Source organism: Chroicocephalus ridibundus, chromosome 2 (genome assembly GCF_963924245.1).
Source record: "Chroicocephalus ridibundus chromosome 2, bChrRid1.1, whole genome shotgun sequence".
NCBI classification, from domain to species: domain Eukaryota; kingdom Metazoa; phylum Chordata; class Aves; order Charadriiformes; family Laridae; genus Chroicocephalus; species Chroicocephalus ridibundus.
Window position 1 is genome coordinate 12,248,045 of NC_086285.1, and position 15,370 is coordinate 12,263,414.

General features: G+C 38.4%; 1 protein-coding gene across 3 annotated transcripts in view; it reads right to left on the reverse strand.

Annotated features, from left to right (window-relative positions):
- The window catches only part of LARP4B (La ribonucleoprotein 4B), a 54,317-nt gene that overhangs the window by 2,209 nt on the left and 36,738 nt on the right, over positions 1-15,370 (reverse strand). For all 3 annotated transcript variants that reach the window (XM_063324442.1, XM_063324441.1, XM_063324443.1), the window contains exons 7-15: positions 15,003-15,106; positions 14,240-14,350; positions 13,592-13,645; positions 13,035-13,244; positions 9,675-9,781; positions 8,903-9,157; positions 7,390-7,435; positions 4,332-4,496; positions 629-753 (exon numbers count right to left, since the gene is read on the reverse strand). In XM_063324442.1, the coding sequence (XP_063180512.1) occupies positions 629-753; positions 4,332-4,496; positions 7,390-7,435; positions 8,903-9,157; positions 9,675-9,781; positions 13,035-13,244; positions 13,592-13,645; positions 14,240-14,350; positions 15,003-15,106 (1,177 nt within the window). The remainder of the gene's footprint in view (positions 1-628; positions 754-4,331; positions 4,497-7,389; positions 7,436-8,902; positions 9,158-9,674; positions 9,782-13,034; positions 13,245-13,591; positions 13,646-14,239; positions 14,351-15,002; positions 15,107-15,370) is intronic.

Genomic DNA, 15,370 nt, shown 5'->3' on the forward strand with positions numbered 1-15,370 from the left:
CTTCAGGACAGATGAATGATCTAATAATGGGCCTAAAACTTTGAGTATGACTATAAGAATTTATAGCTATAATTTGCCTGGCTCATTATGACTAGCATTGTGTTTAAAAATGCTATCAAATATTAAAGAAAAAAGAGATATTCCTTTGTAACTTGACACTACCTGTAATTTGTGACACTGACAGCATTTGGTTATTCAGTTATCTTACTCCTGTTACTCAAAAACACCTCCATTCGATTTGCAGGTTCCAAATGAAGCCTTACTGAAAACATTCGTTATTGTATGGACAACGGTACTGCCCACACCATCGAGGGTTTACTCTCTATGCTTCAAAGCCATCTAAACACAAGACAGTAAGGTATTCATTAAACCTTTAAATACCCGCAGAGGCTAAACCACAACACTAAACTTCTGTCTGCTGAATGACTTTTATAACTGAATCACTGTTATGATATTGTTCAGAAATTAAGCTTTATTGCCTTTACTACAAGTACAATATCAAACAAAACATTATTTCTTTCATTAAGATTTTAATAGCTATTTACAGTGTTCCACCTAGCCTTCAATGAGAGAAAATGTAAATGTGATTCAGAGCAGAATAACCATAGCCATGTAATTAAGTGCTTACTCAGAAGACTGGGATGGCGAAGGAGACCTTTCAAACGTCCTGGGCAATGTAGAAGAAACCGGCAACAACGGCTCTCGAGGAATTCCCGATGGAGTAGTGTTTGTACTTGCATCCACATTAATGTTCTGAAGGAGGAAAAGAGGCACAGAAGGGCAATAATAATATACAATTAACATGGTTTTCCTGAAAATTAACACAATCAGGGAACAGTTTAGAAGTTGATTTATAAGGGTAAATTAGCTCTGGGAACATACAGAAGCATCCTATATAAGTATTGTAACAAGTTTTTTCCTTTACAATTATTTAGAAACACAGACAAATAAGACACACACTGTGGCTATTTCCCAGAAAGTTGGGAGTTTAGTTCCCTTTGGGACACATCTGGATGACAAAATCACTTCTTTCAACCTGGGAATTTTGCACCTGCTGGTGACAAAGTAGGCTTTGTGCCTGTTCACATAACCACAGTTTGCCTATTAAGACAAAAGTCTCATATAGTTTTGCACTAAGAACTGTCTTCAAAGCTCTAACTCTGCACCATCCCAACAGCTGGTGCTAAAAACCCCTAAGCTTAAAAAAATAAAATGAAGTTTTTGCTAACTAGGACATGACTATCATTTAAAAGTCTGTTTCTTATGCTTTAGTGTGATTTGCTACCGAGAAAGAAAAGAGGCTTTTTCCATAACCCTCATAAGATTCTGTTAGTGCCAAGTGATACTGTGCTTCCAGGTAATGGCCAAATAGGTTCAAAACGCACACATGAATTTAAACTGTCACAAAATAAAATAAAAGAGAAAGACAACTTTGTATCTTGAAAGAGGTATTTCTGACATTTATAATAATTTTGTTTGCTTTAAAAAGTGCTATGTTCTTTGTATTGCTTCTGACCTGTCTGACTCCAGAACCAGAAGAGATTCTGGTGAGCAGAAGGGAGAGCAATGGGAGAATACAGCACAGAAGGAACAAGACAGACACCCCTTTCCCCCAGCCCAGCCACCATTCAAAGGTCATAGAACATGAGACTCCTGTGGTCACTGTTAGAAAGGAAAACGGTATTTCATGACACTGTTTTAAATCAGGCAGCATAGATTATCGCAGTAGATCCACGCCTAGTTTTACTCCAAGTAACAGCAAAACCATAAAAGGTGGATACTTAGAAAGACAAGAACAGCTTTTATAGTTTTACTCACTATAATAGTGCGTGCAAAGGCTTGAAATTGCAAGTTGCTGAGCATTCTGGCCCAAGTGCATCAAAACTTGCAGGTACACAGTTAAGTGTGAATAGCTTCAAGTCAAGCAGACATGCGAGCGCTGTTCTGAGGCCAAAACACTCAGCCCCAATCTGACAGAAAATGTGGGATGATTAACACCTGCCATTCCCCAGACTTGGCACTGCCAAGGCCCCACCTCAAGTACTGTGTGCAGTTTTGGGCCCCTCACCACAAAAAAAACATTGAGGTGCTGGCGCAGGTCCAGAGAAGGGCAATGGAGCTGGTGAGGGGTCTGGAGAACAAGTCTTATGAGGAGCAGCTGAGGGAGCTGTGGGAATTCAGACTGGAGAAGGAGGCTGAGGGGAGGCCTTATCACTCTCTACAACTACCTGAAAGGAGGTTGCAGAGAGGTGGGGATCAGTCTCTTCTCCCAAGGAACAGGCATTAGGACAAGAGGAAACAGCCTCAAGTTGCACCAGGGGAGGTTTATATCGGGTATTAGGAAAAATTTTGACACTGAAAGGGTTGTTAAGCATTGGAACAGGCTGCCCAGGGAAGTGGTTGAGGCACCATCCCTGGAGGTATTTAAAAGACGGGTAGGCATAGTGCTTAGAGATATGATGTAGTGATGGTTTTTGTCAGAGCTAGGTTGATGGATGGACTCAATGATCTGAAAGGTCCCTTCCAACCTAGGCAATTCTGTGATTCTATCTAGAAGAGCTCCACAAAGCAAAGAGCATAATGATGCTTGATAACAACTGTTGGGAATTACACAACCTAAGTTCACTCAGCTTCTGTACTCTGGACTTGCCCATCTATAAAACAAGAGCAGGACTGTGTAACTCTACTTCAACACTTCATAACTCTACATCAGGTGACGTGGAAAAATGTTGAGATCAAGGTGAAAAGCAGCCTGTATACATTGGCAAGATTCTAACATTAAACACATTTGTAATAGAACACAAGCGCTCTTTGGAGCGGTTGCTGTTATCTTATTCCTTATTAACACTAACAAGGAAAGACAGCACAATCCCTTTCTTCCACACAATGGTACAGACTAACTCATGCAAGCTGGAGAAAAATTGGGAAATCAAAGGAAGCTTTTAATGTGACAGTGCACTGCACTGTCATAAAACCTTAGTGCCTGACTGATATTCAGACTGCCTCTACAGGGAACAAGTGTAAATTCTTTACAATAAGTACAGTGCAAAGCAAGTACTAGATTTGTAATGGGAGGAGCAACGGGTTTTCAGCTGCAGTATCAATAGCAAGTGCTGGAATTATATTTAAAACCTGAAATACGATAGTCAAAAAACCACTTCAGAAATAATTGAGGTAAAATACTTTAAAAATAGATAGACCTTGGCCAAGAACAGACTACAGTCTGGAGTACTGGCTGACAGTAAGTTAAACACTGCTATTACCATGGTACTGTCCTGCACATTCCCCCTAAATGCAACCCTGGAGTGCAGTGGTCCCTATTACCACTTGCAGGAGACCCAATAAATGGCCTGTCTGAGCAATCACTGCTTTGGGTGCAGGCTGCCCTGCCGCTTTCTCTTTCCTTTGCCAACAAATACCCTCCCTACCCACCCCTGATACGCAGGCACTAAAGGAAACACTTCTGCAATAGAATGACTTTAGAGACAAGACACAAGAGATTTTGGTGTTTCATCAGGTTGCTTTGCACTGCTATATCCAGGGGTTAAATTCTTCAGTTGGGGTACAGCTAGAAAAACACAAGTTTAATTAGAGCTAGCAAAAAAAGCCAATACAGACTTCCATAGCCTAGAACATTCCATAGTGCACAGGGTTACGTGAGTCTTGGGAGAACATACCGTCACCCACAGATGGCATGGTAGACACAGTTCTAAGAATGAAATCTATGAACAGCTACTCGACATTAATTTTCAACTGCATCTCTACTACATCTAGAAAGCAGTCGTTGCCAAGTCATTCTGGTGTATTTTTATCTTTCCAAGCAATATGATAAGAAAACACTGGGATCCAGCTGGTTTTGGTAACAGGTCTTGTTCCAGCTATGATGCCTGATGTGCTGAGATTATGTAGGCAGCTTCTTTATATTTCGGTGCTTAAAAGTTTGTCTCTGTCACTTTAAAGTGTTTTATATACAACTCAGAAGTCTGACTTCCCAACAGGAAGAAAATTTATCACATATTTTTTCACCTGAGTCTATATAAAAAAGCCTGAGGCAATTATGAACAGCAAAGAGCATATTTTCTAATCTCTGCTATTAACATCTACTTATACTGGTGCTAATATTCCACACCATTTCAAAGAGAATACCCAACAAATTCTAAGATATAAGTGAAGAAGGCAGAGGCACGGAATTTGACAGCTGTTTTTTAAAAGCATTTCTTATGACTCCTGTGTAAAGCCACAACTTTTTTCTACGTATAAGCCACCAAATCTGAAAACAAGAGGTATGCAATTCTTTGTTTTCTCAACAAAAACGAACACTGGCTACTCACTCTTTCTTTTGACGTTCCTATTACCACACTGGACAGTCTGTTTTCAAAAAGGTCTTCGGTCTTTAAATTGCCAGCAGCCCCGGGTAATGGAGGAAAGCTAGATAAACCCAATTCAAAGCTAGGAGATGGAGGTTTTGGGGGTGGTGGAGACTGCGTTTGGCCTCTCTGGAATAGAAATAACACGTTCAGGTTACTGTGCTGGATGACAGAAGAGAATGACATGGGACTCTAAACTGTATTTTGCATTTGATTTATATCTGGGAAGCCTTAGAGAGGCCTCCCCCATCCCACCTCCCAAGAAAACCACACAGTACCAAGGAATAGGAACTTTTTCCACTGATGCCCTTGAAATATTTAACTATTATTTAAATGGCATGGCATAAACATTCTTAAAAGTTTTATATGCATAAGCTTTAGTGATACCGCTGTAGTAAGAGAAGTCTTCTCACTGACCCTTCCTTCAGGATGGACAGTTACACAGAAACGAAAAGATACTGGTTTAGATATCAAGATATAGTGAAAATATGAAGCCCATTCATGTGCTGTTGGTAACATTCTAAATGACACACAGGGGTCAACAAGAATTTTATACCATGTTTAGATATAATAAGAAACGGCAAGACAGCATGCCTTGTATGTAGCGTAGACAACAGCAATTTTCATCTAATTAATATGAATTTATATAGCCACTTTGCAAAAACGCAAAGATAAATGTCAAAACTATATTTGCAACTGGGAGAATTCTTCTAATGTCCCAGGTAAAAAAAAAAAAAATCAATGGGCTAAATGCAACTATTTTGCACTAGAGACAGCAGTTCAGGAGTTAAGAGTACCACAGTTAAAGATCCTTACAGTAAGGATCTGTAAAGCTAAATTCTATTTACACTGAAAAAATACAATTCCTTTTGTAATATGCTGTGACTGAAGTTAGCCATTAACTTCATCTACATCATGTAAACAAAGAAGTAACTGTTTCACGACTGTGCTCAGGCCTGTGCTAAGATGATCTCTGCTGCAGAATACCAAATGCAAAGCAGTTTTTGAGACAGTTCCCATCTTGAAAAGGAAAATATTTATGGGTATATAGCCAGGATGGTCTGAATGCGAGAACAATGCTTCTGGACAGAAAGGTGTTGCATTACTTACTGTTTTTTCCCCCCTTCCTTCTCATGAAGAGCAACAGATACAAAACTACCCTCGAGGTCTTTTCACAAACTGCAGTTTATGTCAGAAGAAGCGTGTGTCGAGAGGGAAATAGGGAAAGAATGAATACAGACGCAAGACCGACTGCAACCCCTAGGACTGCTACTGGCCCAGCATGACGCCCAGAACACAGTTTAAGAGTGCTACAGCAACAGAGGCTGCAAACCTCCAAAAATAGAAGTCAGATGACCTGTCAAAGGGTCACAGAGAGAAACTACACTTATCCAAGCTCAAACTGCAAGATGCCAACTGCATACAATTTCTCAAGTCAATTTGCTATGACAAATGGAGTAACTGGCTTATGTCTATAGCCTCAAATACAATCTGATCCAAAAGGTTCATGCTCTTTCTCATGCAAGCATGCATACTCTCTATAATTTTTCCTTAAAAAAAAATTATATATCAAAAGAAGTCATCACTCCATTCAAATACAACTGGTTGCAGTTATGTCCTAGGTATACCCAACCACTACAGCATCACACAAGAAATCAGATTCTGGATTCAGTTATTTCCACAGTCTAAAAGGGTCAAATTTTAATCTTTCACTTCAGAGCACACTCCTTCCCAGCACACACAGTTGTGGGTGTGCAGCTGCTCTCACCTCTGTTCAGGCTGCATCACTGGCCAGTAGAGACTAAAGATTCATGGGCCAGAAGAGACCAGAAGGAACCTGGCTGCACAGGCTGCAATTAAAGCCTGCTGCTGAGAGAAGGGAACAGTGGGTCTCCAAAGAACTCATGTATACTGGTTTTACATTCAAAGTTCAAATAACCTTTAAAGTCAGCAGAGCCAGAAGAGCCCCTCTGCTTACTAAGTGTGTCCAAGGTAATGGTTTCACTCCAGCCACTCACTTTACACCTAACCTGTACCGCTTCCTTATTCTTTCAAAGACAGAAGAAAATGTTGATAGGAAAACATCAATCTAAAAATTCAAGCAGCTTTGAAAGGGTAAAAGAAAGAAGTACTGAGAATCCTACACATAATCTGATTACACTGAGCTTTCAGAAGTTTGACAAGAACTAAAAGCAACCAAAGGGAAGGAATCACTTGTTTTATGCTTTCCAAACCGTGATGCTCCTTTACCTAAGTCCCCTTAAGGTTACCCAACAGCAGGAACCACAAATGCAATGATTCCAGACCTTTAAGAAAGTGTTATGGCTCATGCAGTGGGGTTACTTTGCAATTGTAATGTGAACAAGGAAATAATCTGGTTCAACTTCATGAACTGCAGAGAAGTGTCTGGTTTTATCAAATCAAACCTTAAGTCCTACAAAAAAATGACTTCTTTTTTTTCTTCTGTGCAATGTCTAGTCCAGCCTTTTCAAGTATCAAGGGTATTTAGGTATTCATCTTGAATTTAAGTTTACCAAAATACTGTAATACTTCAATAGTCTTAGTATAACCTTACCAAGTGGTACTTGGAGAGGCATTTAAGAAAGAACTGACGACTTAATAACTAAGATCCTAGCTATACTTTATGGCACAGGGATCTATAAAATGTTTTCAACATCTACACGAACTATAGTCAAGTACCAAGTGTGTTGAACTTTAGCGTAGCTATTTAGCTCTCCCTGAACATGAACACCGGTATGCTGACAAAGCACCATTAAGGTGGAAATTTTTTGCTACTATAAAAAAATTTAACTTTTTCCTAATTTCTGCATTAACAGACAACCTTCTCTGATACTCAAATGCAGTAAACTCATGTGACTCTAATGAGCTGCTGTCTTTACTCAACTGTGACATACAATTGCTTGCACCAATAACTTATCTCACCTGCTACTCCACATAATATCCGTACTATTGCCTCGTTACCCTACTTTTATTATAAATGAACATGATCATGAACACTCACTGTAAACTTGTCCTCCCTTTTCTTTCGGTAGCCATACGAGTTTTTCCTAAGGGAAAGAAAGCAGTTATCAGAACCATGCCTATAAATGAATGGAAGGCAGTTGGTGAAAACAGGAGAAATGAATTCAAATTGCTATTTCATCCATCTTCATTCTACACAGGTTATTAAAAAAATGTTTCAGGGAAAAACTTCTAGCAAGCTCTCATTAAAATAAAGGCACGGATCTTATACAAGTCAGCATGAGAATACCTTGGTTACAAATAATTCCTGCGTTAAAAGCATCTCTCAGTGCTGATCTTAGACAAAACCTTTCAATATCCAAAGTAACAGGTTTAGTCTTTTTTTTTTTTTTAGTACCTATGTAACTTTTGAAATATTGCTAACTTTTCGATTCAGGTAAAGCCCCTCCAAAACATTTTCAGTACTTCTCCCCCAGCTGTGCTTCAGGCATAGCCCTTCCAAGCAGCAGTTTAAAGTTTGCAATGCCTTCTTATTCAGTTTCAATAAATTTTCTAAGTTTTCTGTTTGACTTTTAATATTTTAATATATTGAATACCAATCTCAGAATACAAGTCTCAGTACTGACTACTCCTGTACATTTTTGCAGTCTAGTTTGAGCAATCTTGTTTCCTATTTTCTTTAATCATACTTTCATCCACTAGTTAGAACACAATTTGGCAAATTAGATTTAGAGAAGCATTACAATTCTTGCACAAAATCCCCACTTAATTCTGCAATGATACAATACAAGTCTAATATAGGATCATCTGCAAAAGACTCAAGTTATCTTCCAATCCAGTAAGTCACTCAAAATGTGATTTACTTGGAGACACAAACACAGCCATCATTAAACAAAGCTGCACAGTACTTTCATAAAGCACTTAATAGACATGTACTACATTTTAAAAATTCCAAAATAAGCCTGCTAAATTCTCACATTAATATTGGTGCCACCAATTTTCAGCTCCCCAGGTGGTGTGGTTTTTTTTTAAAACTGCATTAACAATAGTTTTAGTTGCATGCAATCCTTTTTCCTCCCTCCATGCCAATGCATCATCTTTGTTGTTGTAAATGTCTAATTTGGGTAAAATTCTGGTCTTTTAACTGAAAAAATTAACAATGAGCACTGCTAGTACGGGTTCAGGTGCACAATTTATACTACTGAACAATGGAATGGGCAGAACTGCTTCATTAAAAATCAAACAAATAATACACAGACACTTTCTTACAACAGATGAAGCAAGGATAGAGAGGATTAGATCCTACAGCTGTAAATTGTTCATCAGTTGCCATCAATGATTTTAATTTGGTAGGAAGGTATGCAAGTCCACTTTGCATTTGTTCTATATTTAACACTTTCCCTGAAGTACTTTCCAAGATTTTAGCTTTGAGGAGAGACAGTCTCCATTTAAAATAGTACTGAGAACAGTACTAGTACCATACCTCTTCCCTAAAAAAAGGTTAGAAGCAGCAATGCCAGGTTGTTCAGAAGACAATTACGGAGTACACTCACCTTCCTCTACCTAATCCAGGAGATGAGTCAACGCTGGTCTGTTCCACCCGTCCAGTTCCTACTTCCCTCTTGGTGTAACTCGTAGTAGCATTCTGCATCCGTGTCCTGTTTTGTCCTGGCTGCCGCGTCTGTGGACTCCTGACGCCATTGATTAAACGATCAGCAGAAAAGTTGAATATTGTAGGACTGTCTAGAAGCCCAGGTCCCCTTTCTGCACTGGGTATTGTATGTCGTATATGAGACTTGCTAGGATTCCTACAAATTCAAAAGTCATTTCAACATACGCACTATCAGAGATCTTCTGAGGCCTAAGACTACACACAGAATTCAGAAGAAGCAAGATCTTTAGTCCTTTATTGCATATTTCATTTATAAGAATGATAAACATTCATTTTAACAGGTCATGCGAATTATCAAAAATAACCTTTTCACTCTATTTTCAATGATGGCTTTACTAAAAACTACTTGAAACTGGAAATACTTTATGAATAATCCTGCTGATCACATGCCATCATTCAGAATATTTCATCTGAAGACCCTCAATCATGAAACAGACAAGTTCTCAGTTTTCAGACAGTCCATTTACATTTAGAAACAGTATATCCACTAACAGTAGGAGCACCATCTGCCCTTTGGCCTCACTTAACCTTGCACCAGGTTCAATTGCACAAGTATTTTCAAGTTAGCTGGTGTTACTAAAATAAGCAGATTAAAACCCCCCATGGCAGCTAATAAAATAGTATGCCTATTGTTAAAAGACGGTTGAACTTGCCTGTTCCTGGGAGGATACTGTCTGAGTGTGGTCAATGGAGAAGCAGCAGGCTTGAAAGTTGGAGATGTGAACCCATTGATAAACCCAGTATTTGGAAATGGTGTCACCTAAAGAATATATTGCATGCTCAATTATAAACAAGCTGAGTAGTATTTTTTCTCAACGCTGTATTTTATGTCATTCTATGCAGGGCAGTACTTAAATGACTGGCTCTAACAGCAGTAGAGCATTTGTCCAGTGCCTTGCACCCAACTTACAAGAGCTGGGTTTTTTTGAAAAGACAGCTACTACACATATTAAAGTTCTGATAATTTGTTAAGAGGACTGAAAAAAAAAAATCGAGCCAAAATTCTTGGCTGTAAGTCAAGTAACACTCCTCCTATTTCACACCATCCTGTGTATGACTTTGAGTACAGAGACACTTCTTTGTCAAAGAGTCTCTAACCTACACACCCTGTAATTGTTTTTCTTATAATTTATATGTAAATCCCTCCTAAAAAGAAAAAAAAATCAGTTCCTCATTCTACTTACCATCCACATGACACCTAAAAAACCCTAGAGAATAAGATGATGTTAAGTGGACCTCTGATTCTTTTCACATCTTGCCACCTTATTCTACATGTGAATTACTGTCTTGGTGCCTGAAGAAGCAACATTAGTGAAAGATTTTTTTTTGGGGTGGGTGCATATCAATGTCTGTCGTGTATTAACATGATATCTCAAAACTTGAAGCATGTTTACAGTAATTTCTCCAACCTCACTGGCACCCCTTTTTTTTTTAAAATGTATGAATGAGTTTCATTTAAGAAATGTTGTTGTTATCAACAGTGAATATTCGCTTGTCTTCTCCCCCTGAGAGTAACTAAATTGCAGAACAGTGAGACTTCTATATAGCACTCTTTCTACACTTAATTAAATTATGAGAAACAGCTGGGATTAAGATTGCTTCCTATAAAGGTATCTTTAAGCTTGTCCAACTTTCTTGCAAAAGTTAAGGCAAACCACTAATCAATGAAAAATAAAATTTAATACCAAAGCTGTCATGCCAAAGCACTGTTAGCCTAACCTCGCACACATGACAGCAAATGCTACCTCAGACTCCAAAAATAGGCCATTAGGAGTTTAATAAAGTTATTTTAGGAACAAGTTTCATCAAAACACTGCTTTGAAGTGCTGTCTGCTTTAATAGTTACAACCTGAACGCTGTAAAATTCAATCAAAGCTAGGTAAGCAACTACTGAACCTGAATAATGAAAAGACATTGACCATACTAAAGGAAAACAAGTTTAACTCATTGCTTAAAGGGACACCAGCAATGTTAACCACTTCTTTCTTTATAAGGATGGGTGACTTTTTTTTTGGGGGGGGGGGGGGGGGGGGGGGGGGGAATAAATGTTATTTTCATTTTCCAGTAATACCAAAAGTAACAATTTGCTTTCTCCACAGAAGTCATCTAGCACATAAAAAGTACACTTTTCCTTCCTCCCTCCTCCCCCCACTTTTTCTTTTTTTTATAAGCAGGACAAACTAGATCTTTCCTCAAATACTATTAAGTACATGATGAAGAAATAGGTAGTTTTTAGAATTTTGAAGACGTGTTGCCATATTCTAGTTTCAGAAGTAAAACTGTATGCCCATGCTACTGGGCATATTTAAACTCGAATCAAAGGTGAGACAAAGCACAGTTAGCATTTACAGAGAAGCAGAAGAGGAGAGAAAATTTTGTTGTATTTGCACAGAAGTCTCTACATGCAAACTGCAACCCTGTCTCATGAAAATTATTCCCCTGTCATTGTTCCTTGTGGTCCCTGTTCTCTTCAAGTAATTTCTACTCAAATATAGCTCTTCCTATAAAAGATTCAAGAAACATCATACTACATTAATGTACACAAAATGCAGCTAACCAGTGACAATATGCTGCAAAGCAGTGGGAGGCAAGAGCTCTGCCATTTCACTTTCTGTTATAATTACGACCGGTATGAGATCTTTAAAGCTGCAAATTTGTAGTATCTTCCCCCAAAACCCAGGACTAGTAAAGCTTTCTGGAATACAAGAAGTTCCAGGATGACATAGCGTAGACACGCACTATGCTGCGCTTGAGCCTGTGGTCAATTAATCTACGTCTTTTACACCAGTGCTACCCAACTACTTCACTAACCCACAGCAAGACTGTGCAATAGTCAGTCTTAGTTTAACTAGAGGAAGAATCACATTCATTGCTGCTTAATAAGGTGGCTTTCTCCTGGAACAACATCATTCACTATGCTACTTTGTCTCCTCCCCCTTAAAAGCCTTCCCCCCCAAGGGCTCTGGCTACCTTCCCTGTGTGTGAAGTGTTTAGCACACCAACTTTTTAATTAGCTTGCTGTTCAGTACACAGGAAGTTTGCTGAAGTTTGTTCAAGGACACTTTAATCCTCTGCCAAAAAAAACCTCTAAAAAGCTTCTGATTTTGATCATTGCTACCCTAGTTTCTTTTAGCCACAAGTAAAGAGGCATTTACACAGGGCGGGGGGGGGGGGGGAAGAGGTTACGTATAGGACAACCTCAGTCTCCCAGTCATTACAGAAAACTATATTTATATTAGCTCTTGTAGTACAACAGAGGCAGACTAAAAGGGGCCAAGGTAATTCTGATGGGTTGGTCACAATGGAGAAGATGAAAGCAGCATCACAGGATGCAGCAGATACCCCATTAGAGTGTATAAAGACTTACTGCTGCCATCCTAGCTCTAACGCTTACTGATAAGCCCCCCTTTAAGATTTTTTTTTTTTTTAAAGTTAAGCAATTTAAAAGTGATTTTTTTTAATAGCAAAAGTAATATCATTTTTAATTGCCAAAAAAGATGTTACTTTTGCACTGAAAATATTTTGCTGTAAGAACATGCCGAATAAGGTAATTCAGCTTGTTAACCTAGAATTTATTTTCCTGCTGCAAGATCAAGATACTAAGTTATCCTTACTTACCCAATTCCATTCAGTTTATTCAGTGCATCTCAGAATTGCTTTTTTCTGGTATTCATATACATATTCTGAAGATCTAATTTCTAAAGAGGCTTTTAACCGTTACTAAAAAGAGGTCTTTAGTAAAGATTTATTTTGGTAATGATTGATTAGTAATCTCTAGTAAAAAACTCAAAAACTAAGAGGTTAAGAAGAGAATCCCACTGCAGTCTGAGACCAGATGAAATTTTCAAATAATTAATCTTGTACACCACGGGAAGAACTCTGAAGAACTGTTTTTCAAGAAGAATCAGTATCTTAAACTTCAGGACACATATGCTTCCTACACCTCAAGACTTCTTAAGAAAACAACAGCAACTTTGAAAAGACTCCAAGTGTTTCATAATCAAGAGACTTACCAATGAAGGGTCAAGGTAGCTGTGTGTGGCTGACCAGGTCTGTGGGCCAATTAAGCTGTACAACGGAAACTGCTGATGAGGACTGTATACTGGAGGTAAGTAAAAGGATGTTGTGTAACGCTGCTGCGTGTAGAGGTTCATATCCAGAGGTCTATATCCATTCTTTGGCAAAAATGTGTTTATAGCTATTGCCTTTGCTTTTATTCTTGCCTGCAAAGGAGATTAGGTTATTTATTACAGCAGCCTTCCAAATTAAATAAGGATGGTTCAAACTAGCAGCTCTCAAACTTTTACTGGACACTTGTCAGTCACTGCTTTCTCCTTCAAGGAAGGCAGGAACAGCTGAATGCTTCCCTACTGGCCTGATGCTGGGATGGATATACCGCTGCCAGAAAGGAGGAAAAGGATAAGTAAAATGCTACATTTCAAAACCCATCTCCAGGCCAAACGGCTGCTGAGATTGGACCGCTTAAATTTATATTAGAAAACACCATGAGCCCCACAAAAAACAGAACACATAGACACATGCCCCCCAAAATCCATAAAGCTCTATTTACCTTAATTGGTTTTCCTTGGAAAGTTTTCACTTCTTCTCTAAGGTATCTGTAAGCCTTTAAGAAAGATAATTATATAAATTTGTCGAATATAATTTAACCAAAGGAAACTTAAATTTTGACAGGCTAAGCCTAAAAATAATTCTTGAAGTGTCTGCTAATGTTAGACTACAGAAAACCCTCATATGTAATCTGCATTCGGCAAGATTTAAGTTATCATTGCAGAAGTACTTTAGTAGTGTTAAGACAAGAATTGAAATCTTGCAATTGAAGCATTTCAATGTGTGATCCGAAATATCAACATTCTTAGTGCAAGCAATTATAGCTTTGGCCAGGAAGCCAGGATATGCAAACAAGATAAAACTCGTACGGTGTGATGTTTAATAGTACTGATAACTGGATAGTAGCTAAAGGGAGGCATTACTGTTTTTAGAGGTTTGTGTATTTTTCTTTTTCATAGAATGGTTTGGGTTAGAAGGGATCTTAAAGATCACCTAGTTCTAACCCCCAAATTAAAACATTACACATTTTAAATTACAATTTTAAATTGTTACACATTTCTAATATAGTTTATGACCCGTCAATCCACCCTCAACCCACCCTTGTTTATTGTTATATTCTAAAATGCTTCAAAAAAAAAAATAGTGTTACCTGCTGTGCATCAGCTTCTGATTCAAATGTGATGAACCAGTTGTCATTATAGGCAAACTCACAGTTGATAAACTTAGGCAAATTATCTCCTTTGAAAAGTGCTTCAACCTCCTATGGAAAGTGGTTTTGGTAAGAAGGGGGAGAAAAAGGTGGGAGGAAAAAAAAAAATGGATGGACAGAAGGAAACATCAATTTAAAGTGCAGAACTCTGGAACTCCAGGTAAGAAAGATAAAAAGCTCTTTCAGGCTTACAAAACAGAACTGAGAACTTCAGACCAGCTGCAGCAGCCAGAGGAGATCAACAAGCAACCTGTTGACACCTGTGCTCTCAGCATTATGGAAACATTTGCAAAGCTTTAAGTATTTTAACTTAACAAGCTTCAAGGTGCAGCAGTAGCATTTTTCATTCCAAGACTTACCTTCCCTCATCTTCATTTGCTGTCTATCCAAGGAGCTGCGTGCTAAGTGCATATGGATAAGCAAGTGTCCAAGAGAACTATGGTAACTCTACCAAACACAGCAAGGGCAGCTTTTCATCCCTCTGCAGAGCTGCGGGTTTTACCACAGCCTCTCCATGAGCAACATGCTTCTACCAAATACATTTATTATTCAAACACATGCAATAAACTAAGGCTGAGAAACATTGTTAGAAGTTATCTAACAGTGTAGTAAGAAATGCGACATGCTTATTGAAATCTGGAAGAAATCTAACTTCCAAATCCCAAGGGAAAAAGCATCCTTTACTGAACAATTAAACACTTACTTCAATGGGGGTAGATTCAGGTACTTCACGTAAAATCACGATACAGCGATTCTGATTTGGCCTAACTTTTTCTCCCTTCTCATCCACTTGGACTAAAGGCAACGCTAAGAGAGAAAAGACAAAAGTGTACTTTAGCTGTCAGCAATCAGACTAGCCTTGCATACCGAAAAGATACTGTGGATACAGTTTTACAATGCAAAGCTTTTCATACTAAACTTAAAATATTTTTGAGCATTAAGAAACAAGCAGAAAATGACTGAGGATACTTTCAGTATGAAACTGAGTAGACGTGTTACTTAAAATCTCCACAATCTCACTACTCTTGCAGCCTAGAAAATCCCAGTTCATTAGCTTTTTCTTTTAAGGCA